The following is a 19,373-nucleotide window of genomic DNA, read 5'->3' on the forward strand; positions in this document are numbered from 1 at the left end:
GTTGATCAAAGGCCTTCAAACAAGGTGGGACCCACCTATTATATGGAGAAGATATCATATGGCATTCGTGATCCTTGTTCGAAGATCTAAACCATTCATTTGTTTGTCCTCGATAAAAATAGGCTATGTCCCAAAAATCATCTTTATCGGATGATCCTAGCCATCTTTATTGGATGATCCCAGCCCTCCAATCTGTTAACGGACAACACCCTATTTAATTCTCTGCCTATGGAAATAGTTAGGATCTCCCTATGAAGATGATTTTTGGGGCCACGCCTATTTATATTGGGGCCCAACAAATGAACGGTTTGAATCTTCGAATAAAGTGGACTCCAGTAATTCTTTCTTGAAATATATGTCCATATATATAGGAGTATGTATTTTTTTTAAATACAATGGGCCCACTTTGTTCAAAGATCCGAAAATGATATATCCTCCCCCCTTTCTTTCATGGGCCACCTGTTTTTTTAGCGTAGAATGAGTAGTAATAAACACAATAGAAGTGGTGTGGCCCGAGGAAGAAAATAGGTCGATTATATCATTGCTTGTCCTACCAAGTATATGGAGAGAGTATGTGCAATGGTCGTGTTTGAGAGTGAAGGTTGAGGGTATTTAAGGACCAATTGGCAGATATGAAATTCGACTATTTAGCAAAAAAAATTCAAAACAGGGATTAATTGGCAGAAATTCTTTTATTATATTCCTTACCAACAACAAGTTTATGTTTAAATCTCTAAATCATCCCATCAAATCGTCTCCACGGACAATCGACACCATTTGACATAGGGGTGCAACTCGGGTTGATTTTTTCGGAATTTGGGTTAAAATTTTACCATAAAATGAGGATTGGAGAGGGTTGGCTACAATTTAATTTTGTTTTTAGCAAAATCTATTAGACATAGCCTTACAACTTAATTACCGCATTAAATCTAATAATCTATCAGACATAGCCTTGCACCAAGCATCCAGGAATGCTTTCAAGGAAGGAGGAATGATGGATGGGTACCATAGAAATCTTGTAAGCAGATGATGACAATAGATATCAAGATGTAACCACATTTAACATCTTGATAAAGCAATAAAACCCAGAAATAATCCCAAGATTTTAAAAAAAATGTGATATTTCCATTTCTATCATTTACTGTGAAAATATCATGATGTTTTTTTTTTTTTTTAAATTTTACATGTTTTCTTAAATTATATATTTTTAAATAATTTACTTTTCCCAGTTTTTCCCGCTATAAACCCAAAAGTAACAAAAAAAAGTAGGGATTTATTACTATCACATGAAACAGATCATCCGCGAAATGCTTTTAAACTAGCAAATCTCGAGATATAGAAAGTGAGGTTCACCAGCAGCAGCTGATGGTATAAATTTTGCAATGCTTTTTCCAATGATCTATCACAAGAAAGTGATAATGTGAATCCTAGTTGTCAGCTCCGTTTGGTTGCCAGTAAAATTTTTATCCCAAGAGCTTTTTAATCCCAACAGTGAAGGCAACGGGATTTGCTAGGTTTTTTTTTTTTTTGTTACAATTCCTAAAATTCCAGCCAAAATTTAGAAGTGTCATTACCAAATATGGAAAGGGAGGAGAGGGAGAAAGGGAAGAGAGAGAAAGAGATGACATCATTCCCTAGGAAAGAAAAAGAGGGGACAAGGAGTCCATGTCATAGTCATAAGCAATCATTACAAAAGTGGGATTAAAAAAATTCTAATGCTGAAAGGCAACCAAACATGGGATGGGACGAAAATTTTACTAAAAACTTCCTAGGTTTTAAATTTTACTTGCAACCAAACAGTAAACAGTAATGGTTTTCGATGACCGATAAATTTCTCACCCAAGTGAGGTTTTCGATGACCGAGAGGATAAAAGAGATCAGCAAGATCAATGCAGGGATGCGAAACACATGGCCATGGATGCTGTGACACTCTTAAAATGGCAAGAGGCCTAGATGTGTAAGATTTTTGGAAAAGCTACTTGTTCATATCAAAAGCCTAGGAGACCGAATGATAGATCAGAGGGTTAGGATGCTATGGAAATGATTTTCTGGTTACAGCATATTTTAGTTGTGGCCCACCAACAAATGAACGGTTCGGATCATCTTATGAAGTGGGTCCAATTGTACTCTTTTTTTCTTTTTTTTTAAATGGATATTTATGCCCACACCATAGAAAATCTCATAATTTGCAGACATTATGGTATAAGATGAAACACAAGCCAAAAACTAGCATTTTTTTTCTGAAAAATGGAAAGATTAGAAGGCATTTCATTCTACGACACTATAATGGGCACAAGCACTCAATTGTAATTCAGAAAAAGGACTGATACATTAGTCAGCTTTCATCGATGATTTGGGCCCTACTTTTTGGTAGGAAGATGTGTTGAATTTGGAGGCAAGTACCCTGATATGTTCAATGGAAACACTTCTTAAGGATCAATGCATTCTTACATTGGCTTTCCCCCAAGAAATAATCTCCCAGTTGAGAAATATGTGTTTCTTCTAGAGCGAATCCCACATTCCATTCGCCCTCTATCCATATCCTTTTCTGATGGACACCATTAACACCAGGAGCATGAAACCTACAGAACAACCATTTTGCTTTGTGAATGGAGCAAGGCAACAATGGTATGAAAAATTAGAAAAATGCAAATTAAAGATAACTTTTTCTTTTTAGAGATAAAGTTAAAATTTGAATTAATAAGAATAGTACAGCTTTAAGATCAATATGTTTATAGACTCAAACACATAGCAATAATCTGAACTAATAGCTAATCACAAAGGGAATGCATTGCCAGTGACAAGTTCCTCTTGATATATGTTAACTTTATGATTTTTGCACACGTTCATTTTGGTATCTTTCACTTGTCCATACACTAGAGTTGTCATTGGTTGTAACAATTCCCAGTTAGACGTACAAGCTCGTGGATCTTTAAAGGCATTTTAAACAAGCATTATGGGCATGTGATGCAATACAGTGACAGACAAACCCCAACAAATGAGAACATGAATACAATAGTTCTAGTATGAGTTTTACACAGGTTGATTGCATAAAACACAATGGAGGTTTGACATAGGTAAACATTAATAGATGGCTCTAGATTGTTTTTATTTTCAATGCCAAAGGGTTTCTCAGAGAAGTATAAGGACAGGGGTATTTTATTTGGTCATGTGCTGAGGAAAGCCAACGATATGGCAGACACTAGTTGGCTAAGCACGGTGTCAGTGGGGAGTTTCTTGTAGAGGGTAATGCATGCTCCATTCATAGAAGTTACTTAAATAAACCCCAAAAAGTGTACCCTATCGAGGAACGTACCATGTCAAAATGACCAAACTAACATAAAAATTCAGCAAATCTTACTTACCTATCTATGATAAAGTAAAGAAATACCTAGTGTACCTTCTGTGCACCTCCAACATATCAAGTCTCAAGTAAGAAAGAGAGAATTTGCCTTTTTATTTATTCTTTTTGTAGTGGAGGATCTGTACGAGTTAAGCCCTTGAAAGATGCAGTTGATTGCTTTTCAGTCATGGGTATAGTAAAAATCAGGACCATTTTCCTAGTTTTATGAGAATAGAGCATTTAACCAGTCCAGAAGGGCGAGGCAAATGCTATTCTATTATAACCTAAGGGATGAAAGAAAGCTATTTTAGGCATCATTAATGAAGGTTTACCTCTAATAAAAAAGCAAATCCCCCTAATTATCAGTCATGTCAAGCTTGATGCAACAAATGAAAAGGCAAAGCTACTTTTCTATGGTTGGTAAAAGGGATTTACAGTCAGTAACAGGGAGAAGTATCAACTAAGATGGCTTTGTCTTCCTTGCAGGTTTTGAAATGCGCTTCAGATCCTGGAGGCCTCCTTTCATCTCTCTGCAACATAGAACAGAAATAACATCACTGATTGACCCATTTCCCAACAAAAAAAAAAAAAAAAAAAACATACATCACTGATTGATTACATAAGTTGTGAATGAGAACTGGTACCGGAAGAATCTAATACCTTCGGTACAAAAAAACAATAAGATAGAATATAAGGAGCACCATCAAGGTCAGTATGGAAACAGCAAGGTAGAGTACACTTGTCTGCCTCTGCACATATGAAACAAACCCAAAACAAAGTCAGAAACTATTAACCATAAGGCCATACTTTAAAGAATACTCTGCAATAGCCTTCCAAGGGATCTCCTGCTCTATTGTTTGTGCATCTCAATGCGACTTAGAGTAAGGTGTGGGCCAAGTTACACCAAACCCCACCAACAACCATTCTGATGACCATATTACCCTCCTATGCACATGACAACTTAAAAAAACCTATCATGTCCTCCATTTAAGCAAATTTTAAGATACCCTTGAATAATATAGAAATACTTATCATATCCTATAATTAAGCAAAATCCAAGAATACCCTTGAATAATATAGAAATACATATCATGTCCTGTAATTAAGCAAAAGCCAAGAATAATCTTGAATAATATAGAAATACCTATCAAGTCCATAAATCAAAGATTACATTTATGCCCTTGTCTTGTATTAATTTCCTATCTTATCCCATGAATCAAAAGTGCATTTATGCCATTGGCTTTATAAAAAATAAGAAATTTCTAATTTCCTACTTAGCACGAGATCAAAATTGATAGAATATTACATAATATATTTCTAGACATAAAGCGAGCGTACTTAAAACAGTGAAAATCCATTACAGAAAAAAGTGAATGTATCCTTACCCTGCCCCCTCTGGAGAAGGGTTTACGCCCTCCAATGCAAGTGTGGGCATCGCAGAATTGGCGCAAGAAAAATTCTGTCAATATAATAGTATCAAACAACATGCCATAATAAAATCAGCTTTCAGAATGGGAAACAAAATGAAACGATACCATGAAGACGGCTAGCTGAATGACCCTCGTTGACGGGAAAACAACTATCAGCAAGGCTCTGCATTTAAAGGAAGGAATACAGATGATGAGAAATTATAGAAAATTAGAAACTGATACAACAGGGGTAAAGCAGTCATAGTTTTAAATTTTGGCCGAAATCCGAAATTTACAAGATTTCCACCAAAATTACCAAAACTTCGGCCCACAGAAATTTTTTTTTTTTTTTTTTTTACCGAATTTTACATGATTTCGGCTGAAATTTCCACCGAAACCGAAATATTTCGATTTTGATGGCGGGCGAAACCGAAACCGAAATGTAAATCCTTGATAGAATATGAGGCAACCTCACAAAGATGATGATTCCTTGCAGCCGCAGCAGGATTGCATTTTGTTTTGCGCAACTTGGACTCGATTATCTGGTCACAATGCAGAGCCCCACATAAATCTGCCAAGCACCGCCCTTGACCCTGCAATCAACAAGGGTTTCTTCTTTTTAAATAAATGTTGCTTTTACACAGTGAACTGGATACGAAAGAACTACAGGTCAATATAACCAGAATGCTAATCGACACTCTGTTTGGATTGCAAGAAAAACATTTCTGAAGGAAAAAAAATTCTTTGGAGTCTTTTTCTTTCCATGATTTAGAGGGAACTGATATGATTTAGGTTAATTGGATGGACATTATCATAAATTATAAATCCCTCGAAATAAAATTCGAATAGGGTTGGTTCCAATTATCCTGTTTGTATTTTAAAAAAAGTAGGAAATTTTAGAAATAGTTTTCGTTTCCAAACTTTTCAACAAAATTCTTGCCATCCATACAGAACTTATCAATTCAGGCACAAACATTGCAAGTTTGAGACCACAAAGTCAGCTCATTATTAAAGATGAATTGCATCACGAAGCATGGACCAAAGAAGGATAATTTCTCTTGTAACATATAATTTTCTCTTCATCATTTCACGGATAGGTTCCAAAGCCAACTTTGACGGAATTTCCAATCTGATGCAACCTAGATTTTTTTTTCTCACTACTCATTTTTTTTATATTTTGAGAAAAATAACATAATCTATATTAGATATCAAAACTCCATTGTGTTTTATGCAATCGACCTGTGTAAAACTCATATTAGAACTATTGTATTCATGGTCTTGTTTGTTGGGGTTTGTCTGTCACTGTAATGCATCACATGTCCATAATGCTTGCCATTCAAAAAAAACATAATTTATATGAGGCAACGCTAGGTAGCTAAAGTAGACATGCCCACATTTGAAAGCACCTTAATAAGAGTAATCCTACTACCAAAAGAAAGATACTTTCTCTTCTAACACAAAAAATAACATATTTTATATGAGGCAACACTAGGTAGCATAGAGTAGACATGCACACATTTGAAAGCACCTTAATAAGAGTAATCCTACTACCAAAAGAAAGATACTTTCTCTTCTAACACACTAGTTTTCATCATTTCACTGATAGGGTTCCAAAGCCAACTTTCACTGAATCCCCGACCCAATGCAACCTATATTTTTCTCTCTTTTTTCATGTTTTATATTTTGAGAAAATAACATAATATACTAGAGGCAACCCTATCATAATGGAAAACAGTCCACACCAGTCTTATAATGGGGGTTCACTATGCATATAGGATAGGTAGCGGAGCGTTTTCTTTCCAAGAGGGATGACTTCATAAAATCTATCTGGAATTAAATTATAGAAGATATCAGGCTAACAGCAAAATGGCCCAAATCTAATGCATTTGTGCAATGCTTGAGAAGGTTTCCTTGGTTATCTTTAGGCATATGTATTCTATTTCTTCGATATCAGGATCTATATCCAAGTTTTCCAAATTTATTCATCTTTTTTCTTAATATAAAAATGTTGAGGATCCTTAAATTAAAATATATCATTATAACCTCAAGAGCAATTTGTATTAGATTTCTGGATGAAATGATAGTTGATGTATTTTTCTTTTCACGTGTTGAGAGTGGTAGGATTGGATGTATTATGTTTTTGCCAATGTGCAAAAGTACCTGAAGGGGTAAATGACTACATTATTAATGGGTTCGCATGCTAGATTATTGGGAATATCTGATCAGAGGATTATTGCTTTGGTGATCAAGGCTTCTCTGTAAATACTTTGCCAGCCCGATCCACTTAAAAAGATCGGCACGCTCTGATACCAAGGTGAAATAAGTAAACACAATGAAGAAGGATAGGGAGGGTTGAAGAGAAAGGGCAAGAGATGAAGAAAACGAGATGAACAGAAAAGATTAGTTGAGTGCTCTTACCAATCGTGATGCCGTCTAATCCTCTACCGAACTCCTAAGAGAACTCAATTGATCTCCTCCGAGCCTTTCACATTCATGGCGACGACTCCTTCCTATGCCTTAGTCACGGCGAGTCTCAACACACAGGCAAAGTAGCAAATGGGACAGCGAAAGGAATAGCACTCTCAAATCTTATTAATGCTAAAAACAAAAGTTACAAAGGATGGTCATACGACACACTTCTTATATATTGTTAACTGTAACATGGTCACCAAGACAAGAAGCGAAGAGAAGAAGAAGAAATGAGGGAAAACAAGAGTGTCCCTTAGGGAGCTCCCATGTAATATGATATATATATATATATATATATATAGGGTTACATGTACAAAGTTCAAAATACCCTTCTAACACTCCCCCCTCCCCCCCCTCCCCCCCCCCCCCCCCCCCCCCAAGCTGGAGTGTGGATATCATACAACCCCAGCGTGTTACAAATATCTCTTAATTTAGACTTCGCCAACGGTTTAGTGAACAAATCTGCCAACTGATCTCCAGATCGAGTGAAGGTGGTACTAACCTCTCCAGTCCGAAGCTTCTCACGAATGAAGTGACAGTCAACTTCAATATGCTTCATCCTCTCATGAAGCACCGGATTAGAAGCGATATGAAGTGCTGCTCTATTGTCACAATGCAAGGATGTTGGAGATGATGAAGGAATACCAATCTGCTTCAGAAGAGACCTCAACCATGTCAACTCTCCACATGTATGAACCACAACTCGATATTCTGCCTCTGCACTCGATCTAGAAACAGATTTTGTTTCTTACGATTCAAGATTTCCACCCACAAACTTACAATTGATCTCCAATTTGCTGGAGATCCTGTCCGATCTACATCAGTTAACCCTTCTAACCTCAGGTGATTATGCTTTCTGAAGAACAAACATTTTCCAAGAGCACTTTCCAAGTACTTCACTATCTACAGGGTTGCTCCCCAGTGAGAAGTACAAGTAGAAGTCATGAATGGACTCACTATTCAGGTAGCAAGAAGGGATAACCCAAAGGTGAGTTTACGGCAGCTAGGGGTAGTGGTTTGGGTTTACAGCAAAGGAAAGGTGTGGAATAGGGTGGAAGGGACGGCGAGTGGTGGTGAGTGGTGGAGAGGAGTGGTGATTGGGGGTGGTAGATGGGGCACGGCAAGAAGGTGAGGATGAGGGTTGGGTTACGGGATAGGTTGAGGGTTAGGATGGTGACGGAGCCTAGCTAAGAGGGTTTGGCAGGGGACAACAGATGGGTTAGGGCAAGAAGGTGAGAGTGAGGGTGAGGGTGGTGATGGTGCGTGGCGAAGAGGGTTACGATAAGAAGGGAGGGGATGGCAGAGAGGGAGAGTGGTGGCAACGGCAGGGAGGGTTAAGGTGAGGGTGAGGGAGGTGATGGCAGAGTAGTGAGGAGACGACGGCGACAGCGAGGACGGTTAGGGTTTCTTTTCTATTTGTTTTATTTTCCTTCTATCTTCCCCCTTTTTTATTATGCTTTAATCTAAGATCAGTTCGGATACCATGTAAACTATAACATGGCCTCCAAGAGAGCAGGAGAAGAAGAAGAGAGTCCCTTGCTCCGTTTGGTTGCCAGTAAAATTTTTATCCTAGGACCCTTTTAATCCCAACAGTGAAGTCAACGGGATTTGCTAGGTTTTTTTTTTTCCTAAAATTCCAGCCAAAATTTAGAGGTGTCATTACCAAATATGGGAAGGGAGGAGAGAGAGGGAAGAGAGAGAAAGAGAGAGGACATCATTCCCTAAGAAAGAAAAAGAGGGGACAAGGAGTCCATGTCATACTCATAAGCAATCATTACAAGAGTGGGGTTAAAAAAATTCTAATGCTAAAAGGCAACCAAACATGGGATGGGACGGAAATTTTACTAAAAACTTCCTAGGTTTAAAAATTTTTACTGGCAACCAAACAAACCATTAGGGAGCTCCAATGTAATATGATGTGTGTGTGTGTGTGTGCGCGCGCGCGCGCACAATAGGGTTACAAAGTCCAAAATACCCTTCTAACATATATATACCTCACTCTTACTGAGACACTCAAGGAAGTAACACTTAAAAGAGAAGTATTACAAGGAAATTTAACACTCGCGGGGAAGAAAAGTTATTGCAAGGAAAGAAGGACTACACACTATAAGATCTCTCTATGAAACTGATTTGTGGAATTCTAATCGATCTAACCGATGTGTGCAATTCCAACTGATGCCCAAACTATGAGAGGAGTGCTCCTTATATAGGCCTTGGGTGGATGCTTTTATCTCCAAGCACTTGAGTGTGGTTTGGAAGTGATACTTCTGTTTTCCATTATTCCCATTATGATATTCCTCCACGTCATGGCTCTTGTCTTCTTATGTATTCTCTTATTTATATTCTATCATGATATCCCTTCTACCTATCTTCTATTTTTCTTCACCGTGTTGGCCATCTTCTTTCACTGTGTTCACCCTGTCGTACTTATCTTGGGTAAAATAAAGTGAGATATGCCAATATCAAAAGAAGGGAGCGTGAATATTAGAGTGTGATTTGGAAGTGATACATCTATTTTCCATTATTCCCATTATGATATTCCTCCACCTCATGGCTCTTGTCTTCTTATGTGTTCTCTTTTTTATATTCTATCATGATTTTCCTTCTACCTATCTTCTATTTTTCTTCACCGTGTTGGCCATCTTCTTCTTTCGTCATGTTCACCCTGTCGTACTTATCTGGGTAAAATAAAGTGAGAAATGCCAATATCAAAAGAAGGGAGTGTGAATATTAGAGTGTGATTTGGAAGTGATACATCTATTTTCCATTATTCCCATTATGATATTCCTCCACCTCATGGCTCTTGTCTTCTTATGCGTTCCCTTTCTTATATTCTATCATGATATCGCTTCTACCTATCTACTATTTTTCTTCACCGTGTTGGCCATGTTCTTCTTTTGTCATTTCACCATGTCATACTTATCTTGGGTAAAATAAAGTGGGAAATGCCAATATCAAAACAAGGGGGTGTGAATATCATCTCTACAAATATATATTTTATAACATTTTTTAAGTACCATAATGCATGTAGATGGAAGTGTTACCATTTAAGTAATTTCAGTGGAAGTGTCAGACACCTAGCATCAATGACATCTGGGTCCATGTCCAAGTTACAAGGTGGTAAATGCAAATAGTTTCATAATTATCCCGGAAAAGTAGGTAACAAAGAGAATGGTAGCTCATAATGAGAAGATTTAGTGTACTGAAATAGAAAGGTTGGTAAAACCTGTGGAAAACATCTGAAAGTCATAAGGACGAGTTTTCGTGAGCAAAAAAAAGTCTGGAATGAACATTAGTTGTAACCAAGGATCCAAATTTCGGTCATTTCGGCAGAAATTTTAAAAATTTCAGCTGAAATGACCCAATCTATGCCAAAATCCAAAATTTCAAAATTTTGGTCCCGACGGAAATCCGAAATTTCGGATTTCGGCCGATATTTAAAACCATGGCTGTAGCAAGATAGTGATAAATCTTTTAGAAATGAAGGGAGAGGTTGTAAGTAATGTCATGGCTCATCGTACTCATGCTGGCTCATCCTACTCATGCTGATGATTAGTAATACATATCCGGACGAAAAATCAAACACTGGGTTTTTTTTTCAAACCAAAGAGTCAAAATCAAACTGAACCGTTTAAAACTGTGCAACAAACCAGAATTGACATACATCATTCAGTAGATTGTAGTGCCTGTTGTCAAAATGCTGATCAAGAAATTTCTCTGCACGAAAGCTTTTCTTACAGAATCCACACTGCCACTCATTTATATCCACGTGAATCTTATGCTGCTCTTGCTCTCTGAACATGTCATTGTCAGCATGAATCCTACACTTACTTGAAATTTGGTACTTCTCTTGTTCCACAAATGGCATCAGATACTGCAACAAACATCGGTAGCTTTACAAAAATTGAACTGCATTAACAAAAACAGGCCACCACACACACACACGCACACACATATGGAGAGAGAGAGAGAGAGAGGTGCTTCTGCTCGGTCGAGCAGATAACAGATAACGTTATCTGCTTGGTCGGACAAAAACACAGTGTGCTCACATACATTGTTTGGGTGATGCAAACCATTCATTTGATGGGCCCTGACATAGATATGGTGTGCCCAAAAAATCAGCTCCATAGGATAATCCCAACCCTTCCATTTGTGGAGGTTAAAATGGATGGGTATAAACCTCCAAAATCTGCCCATTTATAACTCCTTAAATCGAACGGTTAGGATGATCCTATGAAGCTGATTTTTGGGCACACCCTATCTATGTTTGGGCCGATCAAATGAATGCTTTGGATCATCGAAACAATGTGGGCCCACTGATATCTGTTCGACTGAGCAGAAACATTAATATATATATGAGGAAACTGTTGGTGAGCTAGCTTGCCCAATCACATGGGTCCCACATTTTGGGGAGTGATCCAAACCATTCATTTGCAAGGCCTCATCATAGATAGGGGGTGTACCAAAAATCAGCTCCATAGGATCATCCTAACCCCTCCATTTGTGGAGGACAAAAATGGGGCAGATTTGTGTCTGTCCATTTTTGTCCTCCACAAATGGAGGGGTTAGGATGATCCTATGGAGCTGATTTTTGGTACACCCCCCATCTATGTAAGGGACTTTCAAATGAATGCTTTGGATCATCCTAACAAAGTGGGCCCCCATGTGATTGGGCAAGCTAGCTCACCATAAGTTTGGCAGTTTCCTCATATATATATATATATATATGGGCTTACAGCTCCTGCGCTCGAGTGCAGAAACACGATGGCCCATTTACAGTTCCTGAGCTCGAGCTTAGATAAGCTTATTTGCGCTCAAGTGCAGAAACAGGGTGGGCCCACATTGTTGGGGTAATCCAAAGCATTCATTTGAAAGGCCCTATCATAGATAGGGTGTCCACAAAAAATCAGCTCCATTGGATCATCCTAGCCCTCCCATTTGTGGAAGGGAAAAATGGGCAGATTTGTGGACAAACAATGTCTGTCCATTTTCCCCTCCACTATTGGATGGGTTAGGATGATCTTAGGGATCTGATTTTTGGTACACACCCTATCTATGGAAAGGCCTTCCAAATGGATGCTTTTGGATTACCCCATAAATGTGGGCCCACAAGATTTATCAGCACTCGAGCGCAGATAAGCTATCTGAGCTTATCTGCGCTCGAGCTCATAAACCTCTCTCTCTCTCTCTCTCTCTCTCTCTCTCTCTCTCTCTCTCTCTCTCTCTCTCTCTCTCTCAGCCTATGGAAATGATTTTTGGGGCACAACCTATTTATGTTGTGTTCCATCACATGGACGGTTTGGATCGACTAGTCTGTACAGTTCTTTGTCGGCCCGTGCATAGCACGGGGTTTTTTACTAGTACACACACACACACACACACACACACACATATATATACATACATACATACATACATACATATATATGGGAAAGGAAACCTAAGAGTTTGCATAGGTACTTACCTATGCAGCTCCCGGAAAACTGCTTACCACCGGTGACCTAAAAGTTTTTTCCAGTGAGTGCATAGCACGGGGTTTTTTACTAGTACACACACACACACACACACACACACACACACACATATATATACATACATACATACATACATACATACATATATATGGGAAAGGAAACCTAAGAGTTTGCATAGGTACTTACCTATGCAGCTCCCGGAAAACTGCTTACCACCGGTGACCTAAAAGTTTTTTCCAGTGAGTGGCTGGTATTGTTTTGTTCCTCTCCAAATATAGAATAATACCCTAAAGTTTCAAGTCGATCAGACGGCTAGATCGGGAGAACAAAGCTTTCAAAGTGTTTCTGTGAATTTTTTGAACTACCACTCACTTTGAAATCTTTGTTCTCCTAATCCGGCCATCGGATTGACTTGAAACTTTAGAAGGTAATTCGTCGGTCGGAGAGGAACACAACGATACCAGCGACTCGCCGACAGCAAGCAGCTTGCATAGGTAAGCTTGAATATATATAGAAGGTCAGGTATCACTGATGGCTAGGAGCTAGTAACATGTTCACACTGTAAACCATTGATACCTCCTCAATTATTTCCCAAGCTGCTCTACTCCTTTCCCTGGAACAATGTACTTCATGACTGTGCATTGGTTCTTGCTGAAGTGTTCTGAAAGTTAAATAATGTAAACTTTCAATAGAGTAAAAAATGATAACATAAAAGCAGCAATGGATACAGTTAACAGTTAATGGTTTATGATAATCTTTCCTAGATTATATGCTCTATCCTGATATAAAAATCTTTGTGCTTAAGGTGATTCTAATATTGATGTGTCGTACATGTGTCGGACCTATTCTGAAATTTCTTAGTAGTGAAGAGCAACATAAAACTAAGATGATTGTCGGAAGGGATTAACCTTTCTTTGAAAAACACTAAAAAAGGTCTATTCTTAATTCCGTAAATCACATTACCTTGAAGCAACAGGTTCTTCAAACTCCTGGAGCAGGAAATAGAATGAAGATGGTCAGTTAGAGAGTATTTATGGCATGATACAGAGAACATGAGAAACATGATAAAGTAACAAGCAAACCAATTGAAGCAAGCTCAAAGTAAAGATCAGGCCACACTAGAACGAGAAACATAGTAAACAGGCAGCAGTGAAATATGCTTAAGGAATACCTTGTATTAGTACATTCGAAAAAGCAGAAACTGTTAAACTAAACACCATTTAAAAAAGAACAAGGGTACAGAGGTGAACGTAATGACCATAGAGACCATAAAGTTAGGTCAAGCAATTTTCCAAGTCGGAAGCTGACCTTTCAATTCAAGACATCATAAAAGTAAGGACAAAATTTACATCACTTGACCTGTAAATGGACTTCCCAATGTTCTTGAAAAGATAAATATCCCTTATTTAATAAAATGGAAACAGACGGCTTATTTGAGATATAAAATATCCCTCATTTAATAAATTGGAAACGAACAGCTTATTTGAGAGTCACAGACTCACAGACAACCCCTAGAAAGCATACCCAATTACGGTGATGAAGCCCCTCTATTAAGGTCAATTAAAGAGCTGGGAGTGGATACATACTGGAACAGAGTCATCTCTGTTAAGAATGTAAGCACACGCCCTCCCCTCCACCTGGCAACATGGCCCTCATATATTATGTACCCATACTACTTCCTAAAAAGTATTCCATTTTTTATTTTTTTTGGAATGTTACCTTAACAGTAGTCCATAATTTACATATGGAAGATAGAATATATGGTTATACTGCAGAAGTGTTGTATTTATGCAATATATTATTTTATAATAGGTAAAACATCACATATATAATTAAAATATTTAGGATAGCATATCTAAAAAAATTGATGATGTATAGTTAGTTATATTTTGTTGTTTTGATCATTGATGTACTTGAATTGATTAAATGGAAAGTAACATTTTTAAATGTTCCCATGTATGTCTATTCCTAGAAAATATTCACATTTGATAAACATCAATACACTATCAAATAAAAAAGCATACATCCTGACATGATTTACAAACTCAAAATAAAACAACATAAATTTACATGCATTCGTGTACGTGTTTATTTTATTTTATTTCGATACACGCACGCACATATATGTAGGGGAATGAAATCTGTACTCATGTTCCAATAATGACATTCCTCAGTTTATTTAACACATTTTTAATGGTTGACATTGTTGATGGCTTTTTAGAAATTATAGCAGCCAAAATCTAAGGACAAGCACACTAAAGTGAGATGGAGAGACAAGCTTTGTATTGCAACGTGGAGTCTAAAGAAGTTCTAAGATGGAAATATTGGTATCAACAATTTAGTCATTAAGGTTTAGTTCATTCAGTTTTCTAATACCGCCTCTGCTCCAAATACCCTATGCAAATTTATCTACGGATTCACAGTTAGGACCCTGGGACCAAGGCAAATAGCAAACTTACCTTGCCAAGGAAACAAGCGCACTCTACTTCAGGGGTCACCTGACATCACTACAAAAATGCCAATGACAAGCAGCAAACACCGGCATCGGAAAAAACATTACCCAATAAAATGAGTAACAAGCATAGGCGTTATAATGCGAGCCAAGTAAGGAACTGGACTTGAATTGAATAGGTCATGAACGAGTTGGTTAGTTGCACAATGGTAGGACAGTGACTAATTTTAAAGATTCTAGAAAACAACAAATCTTACACAACAAAATTTTCTAAATTTATGTCATTAAGTGCATATATTTTCACATCACAGACATGGTCACCGCAATGAAAACCATTATATCAATACATTGGAAAATAATTTGCTATGTTATTCGAGAGATGTTTAAGAAAGTCATAGTACACCTATATGAATCGGGTCGGGTTTCAGGTTTTTTTCTTTAAACCCGACCCTTTTGCTTGTATTTAATCAGTGGTAAATCAATGAAATGGAAAGAAGAGAAATTTCCAGCAAAGGAGACTTTGTTTAGGAGAGTCATGGCTCCTCTCGAATTGAGCCATTAGGAGTACGGGTTGCCTCGAATCAACCTCTCTCTCCCCCTCGTTTTCTGTCTTTTTCTTATTTAATTGTATTACGACCCATTAGGCACGTAACAGATTAGTCTTCTTAGAGGGAAGATCAGCCTCTCGACCCGCTTCGAGGGAAGGGTCAGTCCTCCTTTCTGTATAAAAACACAATTTCTGGGATAAAATTATTCATTCATTGATTTCTAAAAAGACTACTTACATGTTAAATAGAAAACCCACTTATAACTTCCTCTGAAACTCATACCCAAACCAATCTAGATACCATAACCCTTATCTCTAAGACTCTTACTCATACCATAGCAAACTCACAAGCTACACAAATCAAAACTAATTTATTCCACCAAGGTGGGGCCCATCTTAGAAGATCTATTATGTTCCTAACAAACCCATGCATAGAAGAGATGTGCAGAGAAGAAAAACAACAAAACCCAATAAGGAAAAAACTCGTAGTCGTCAAAAATTAACACCAACCCAAGAAAAAAACACAAGTTATTAAGATCTCAGCAGAGTACGATTTTTATGAAGGATTTTAGATGGGAAAACAAAATCACCTGGGGGTTTTGTAGAGAAGTATACGCGCGTGGTGTTTGGAAGAGGAATAGGAGAAAGGCAATCGCGATCGCGATCCCCCCCATCCCGAGAACCCAAGTTGTGCTATAGGCCTATAGCTTCCGCGCAAAATGTAGTGCTTGATGAACTCCTTCTCTCTCTAAAAGGGAACTGATACTAGCACGGCAATATTTTATAATATGACGAATTCAAATTGTCTTGTATGTTTTTAAGTAACCTGTGGTAAAAGGCTATTAAAAATCCCGAAAAAAACCTCTCGCGGATATCACGCGCGGATATCAAAATATCCCTTTTTAATGGTTTGCAATTTTCGTTTGCTACGCGGTTACACGACTTTTATGGAGTGTGTCTGTACTGATCGTGACCGATGTTCGTGTGGGCTACCCGGAGGCAACATAGGAGTGATTCGATAAATTGTGTCATAAGACATTACAAGCACGAATTTAGCACAAGAAGAAGGATCCTCCATCTCCACGGTTTTAGTAACACCCAACGAATAGGAAAGGCTCCCAAGCGAAAGTCCTCCCCAAGCATGGCTCCTTTAGTTGAAGTTCGGTCTCCAAATATATAAACCAATTCTCATGCGGAAACTTGGTGCTCGTCCAGATAAACATGGAAACCATCTCCAAAGAAAGACGACTAGTTAGGGAAGACTCCTAGAAAGGCAAATATCATAGACGGCCTTGGACTCCTATAAAAAGACCGCCTTGCTCGGAATTATTCCATTCATAGCATTGCTATTTTGTTCTATTGTTGCTTGATTTTTCAGCTTGTGTGCCGATTTTCTAACTTGAGCATCGAAGTGGTCTCTCAGAGACCCCTAACGCATGTTCTTTGAGCATATTTCGGCATCAACATATTGGCGCCATCCGTAAGGCCTCGTCAGAGCACTTACATGAAGCCCCATACCCAGCAATATGATCGCCAGGAGCCAAACCAACTAAGGTTTTGGTTCTCCTCAAGTCTCTCTGATGGGAGGAAACCAGCTTCTTCATGCCAGAGAATCTCAGTTATCTACTACACCATCTCTGGTCGAATCTACCGTGGAGCAGCTCAACAACTTATCACGTCGGATGGTGGATGTGACGGAGATGTTGCAACTCCTCATAGGCAATGTGAGGAACTTGCTGGCTGAGGCCCGTGGCATTCCTCCTTAGCTCATGCTGCGATGGCCCGAAGCTCAACCCATACCTATTGTGCAAGACAAGGAAAATCGGGACCCTCTAGAGAGAAATCCGTGGAATATGCGCCCACGGAGAAATGTCGTGCCCTCAGCCTATGTGTCAAGTACGACGATGCGTGAACCACATAACCAAGCCGCAATCATTAGCCCTGCCGTGGAAAACCTGACTCCTACCAACCCAGCGTCCGTTCATCCAGTTATTATGACTCTTCAACGCCAAGTTCAAGAGGTGCAGCAGAAGATTAAAGAGCCCAAAGACAAGTATCTCCCCAATGAGTGGGAGGCTGAAGTCGTTTCTCTGTCTACATCAGAAGTTATGGTTGCACAGATGTAGCCGAACATCAAAATGCCATAGTTGGAGTTTTACGATGGTACATCGGATCTTACGGGACTCCCGCCAAACCATGACCTTCCACGGCGCCTCAGATGGGGTCATGTGCAAGGTTTTCTCCTCTATAAGAGGTGCGCCAATAGTTGGTATTTCAGACTGCGCATTGGCTCTCTTGCTAATTTTCAATAGCTCAGTTGAGAGTTTGACGCCTATTTCGCTTTCAACTGACCTCGTCGTAACACCGCAGACTGCCTCATGTCCCCCATGCAATCCAAAGGAAAAACCCTAAGGCTCTGATCGCTTGCGTTCCCTTTAAAGCAAATCCCTGGAAAACAGCCTCTTTTTTCCTTAACAAGATAGAATTCTGGTGTTCACTTGCTTTCCAGAGAAACTAGAATTACACATGTGGAATTTCAGCAATAAGTCAAAATAAGACATGGAAAAGCCCATTTCCCCCCCTTTAAGGATTTCATCTCCGACAAAAAACACACGGATTTCGTTTCCCTAAAAAACTAGTGCAAAAAGAAGGGCAAGCAGTTTCCCTGGAAACCTTTTCCTGCGCAAGTGAATAGTCCAGAAACAGTATAGGGAAACCTTTTCCTACATAGATTCCTTGGATTTCTTTTCCTAATGCCGCATCAGATTCCTGGGAAACATTATCTTTTCCTTTCCCGGGAAAACAAATGAACAGAGCCTAAGGGATCCATATGCTTGTTCAATTCCTAGCTTTCCTGATTCCAAGTGTCAGTCTGGGCATCGCCCTAACCGCCATGAAAATGGGACTCCGTAATCGCGACATGAAACTCTCCTTGGCCGTGGATCCACCTAAAACACTCCGGGCCTGATGGCCCGAGCAAATAAGTGCATCCATGACGAGGAAACCTTTGCTATGGAAAATGAAGTATAGCTAGCCCGGACCGGATAAAAGACGAGGCTAAACCCTCTAATTTAAAGAATAGACAACCGATCCAACCATAGTTCGGTCCCTAGCTTCAATAAGATCAGCCTCTTGACCTACTTCAAGGGTGGGTCGTTCCTCCTTTATGTGCAAAAACACAATACGGGGATAAATTTCCTCACTCCTCAAGAAAGGCTACGTACAAGTTATTTGTAGAAAATCCCTAATCTAAATAATCCACATCTTTTAGACTCCTACACATCCCAAACGACTACAAAGGAAATCCTACTAATTAATAATTCTAAACAAATTTATTCCGGTCCAAGTGGGACCCATAGAGGCTATCAATTTGGACAACCACAAAGGTGTTTTTATATTTTATATTATAAATTGAATTACCATCAGATCATCTTGACCCTAGGATCTTGGGTTAATGGGCAAAATCGATGAAAAAGTATATTTATATGCGATTTCTAGTTTCCATTAGACCTGGCAAAAGCGACCTGTGCCCGCGGGTCGACCCGACCCACCCACAAATTTGCGGGCACGGGTCTAAGTTTTAGTGACCCGTGAAAAACTAACCCGCGTGTGACCCAACCCACCGCAAAAACACGGGTCGGGTCGGGTCAACCCGCGGGCACCCGCATATTTAAGTATT

At 38.9% G+C, this 19,373-nt stretch overlaps 1 protein-coding gene across 1 annotated transcript; it reads right to left on the reverse strand.

Moving 5' to 3' along the window:
• Window positions 1-2,250: 2,250 nt before the first annotated feature.
• Window positions 2,251-16,448, reverse strand: LOC143892360 (uncharacterized). The gene is made up of 10 exons (XM_077396940.1): window positions 16,285-16,448; window positions 13,659-13,684; window positions 13,272-13,356; window positions 10,886-11,095; window positions 5,223-5,345; window positions 4,879-4,936; window positions 4,729-4,802; window positions 4,004-4,092; window positions 3,779-3,873; window positions 2,251-2,582 (listed from the first exon to the last, which is right to left on the reverse strand). The coding sequence occupies exons 1-9, from the start codon at window positions 16,366-16,368 to the stop codon at window positions 3,804-3,806; spliced, it is 819 nt and encodes a 272-aa protein (XP_077253055.1). The 5' UTR covers window positions 16,369-16,448; the 3' UTR covers window positions 2,251-2,582; window positions 3,779-3,803.
• Window positions 16,449-19,373: the final 2,925 nt, after the last annotated feature.

This window comes from Tasmannia lanceolata, unplaced genomic scaffold (genome assembly GCF_043159265.1).
Source record: "Tasmannia lanceolata isolate RefF3 unplaced genomic scaffold, GAP_Taslan_0.1 ptg000015l, whole genome shotgun sequence".
Taxonomy (NCBI): Eukaryota; Viridiplantae; Streptophyta; class Magnoliopsida; order Canellales; family Winteraceae; genus Tasmannia; species Tasmannia lanceolata.

Coding starts and splice junctions, on each gene's coding strand:
- LOC143892360 (XM_077396940.1), bottom strand. CDS start 16,368: ATGGGGGGGATCGCGATCGCGATTGCCTTTCTCCTATTCCTCTTCCAA. Junction 5,346..10,885: donor ACTACAATCTACTGAATGAT/GTATGTCAATTC, acceptor TGTTGATTGCAG/GGTCAAGGGCGGTGCTTGGC. Junction 4,937..5,222: donor GGAATCATCATCTTTGTGAG/GTTGCCTCATAT, acceptor CTTTAAATGCAG/AGCCTTGCTGATAGTTGTTT.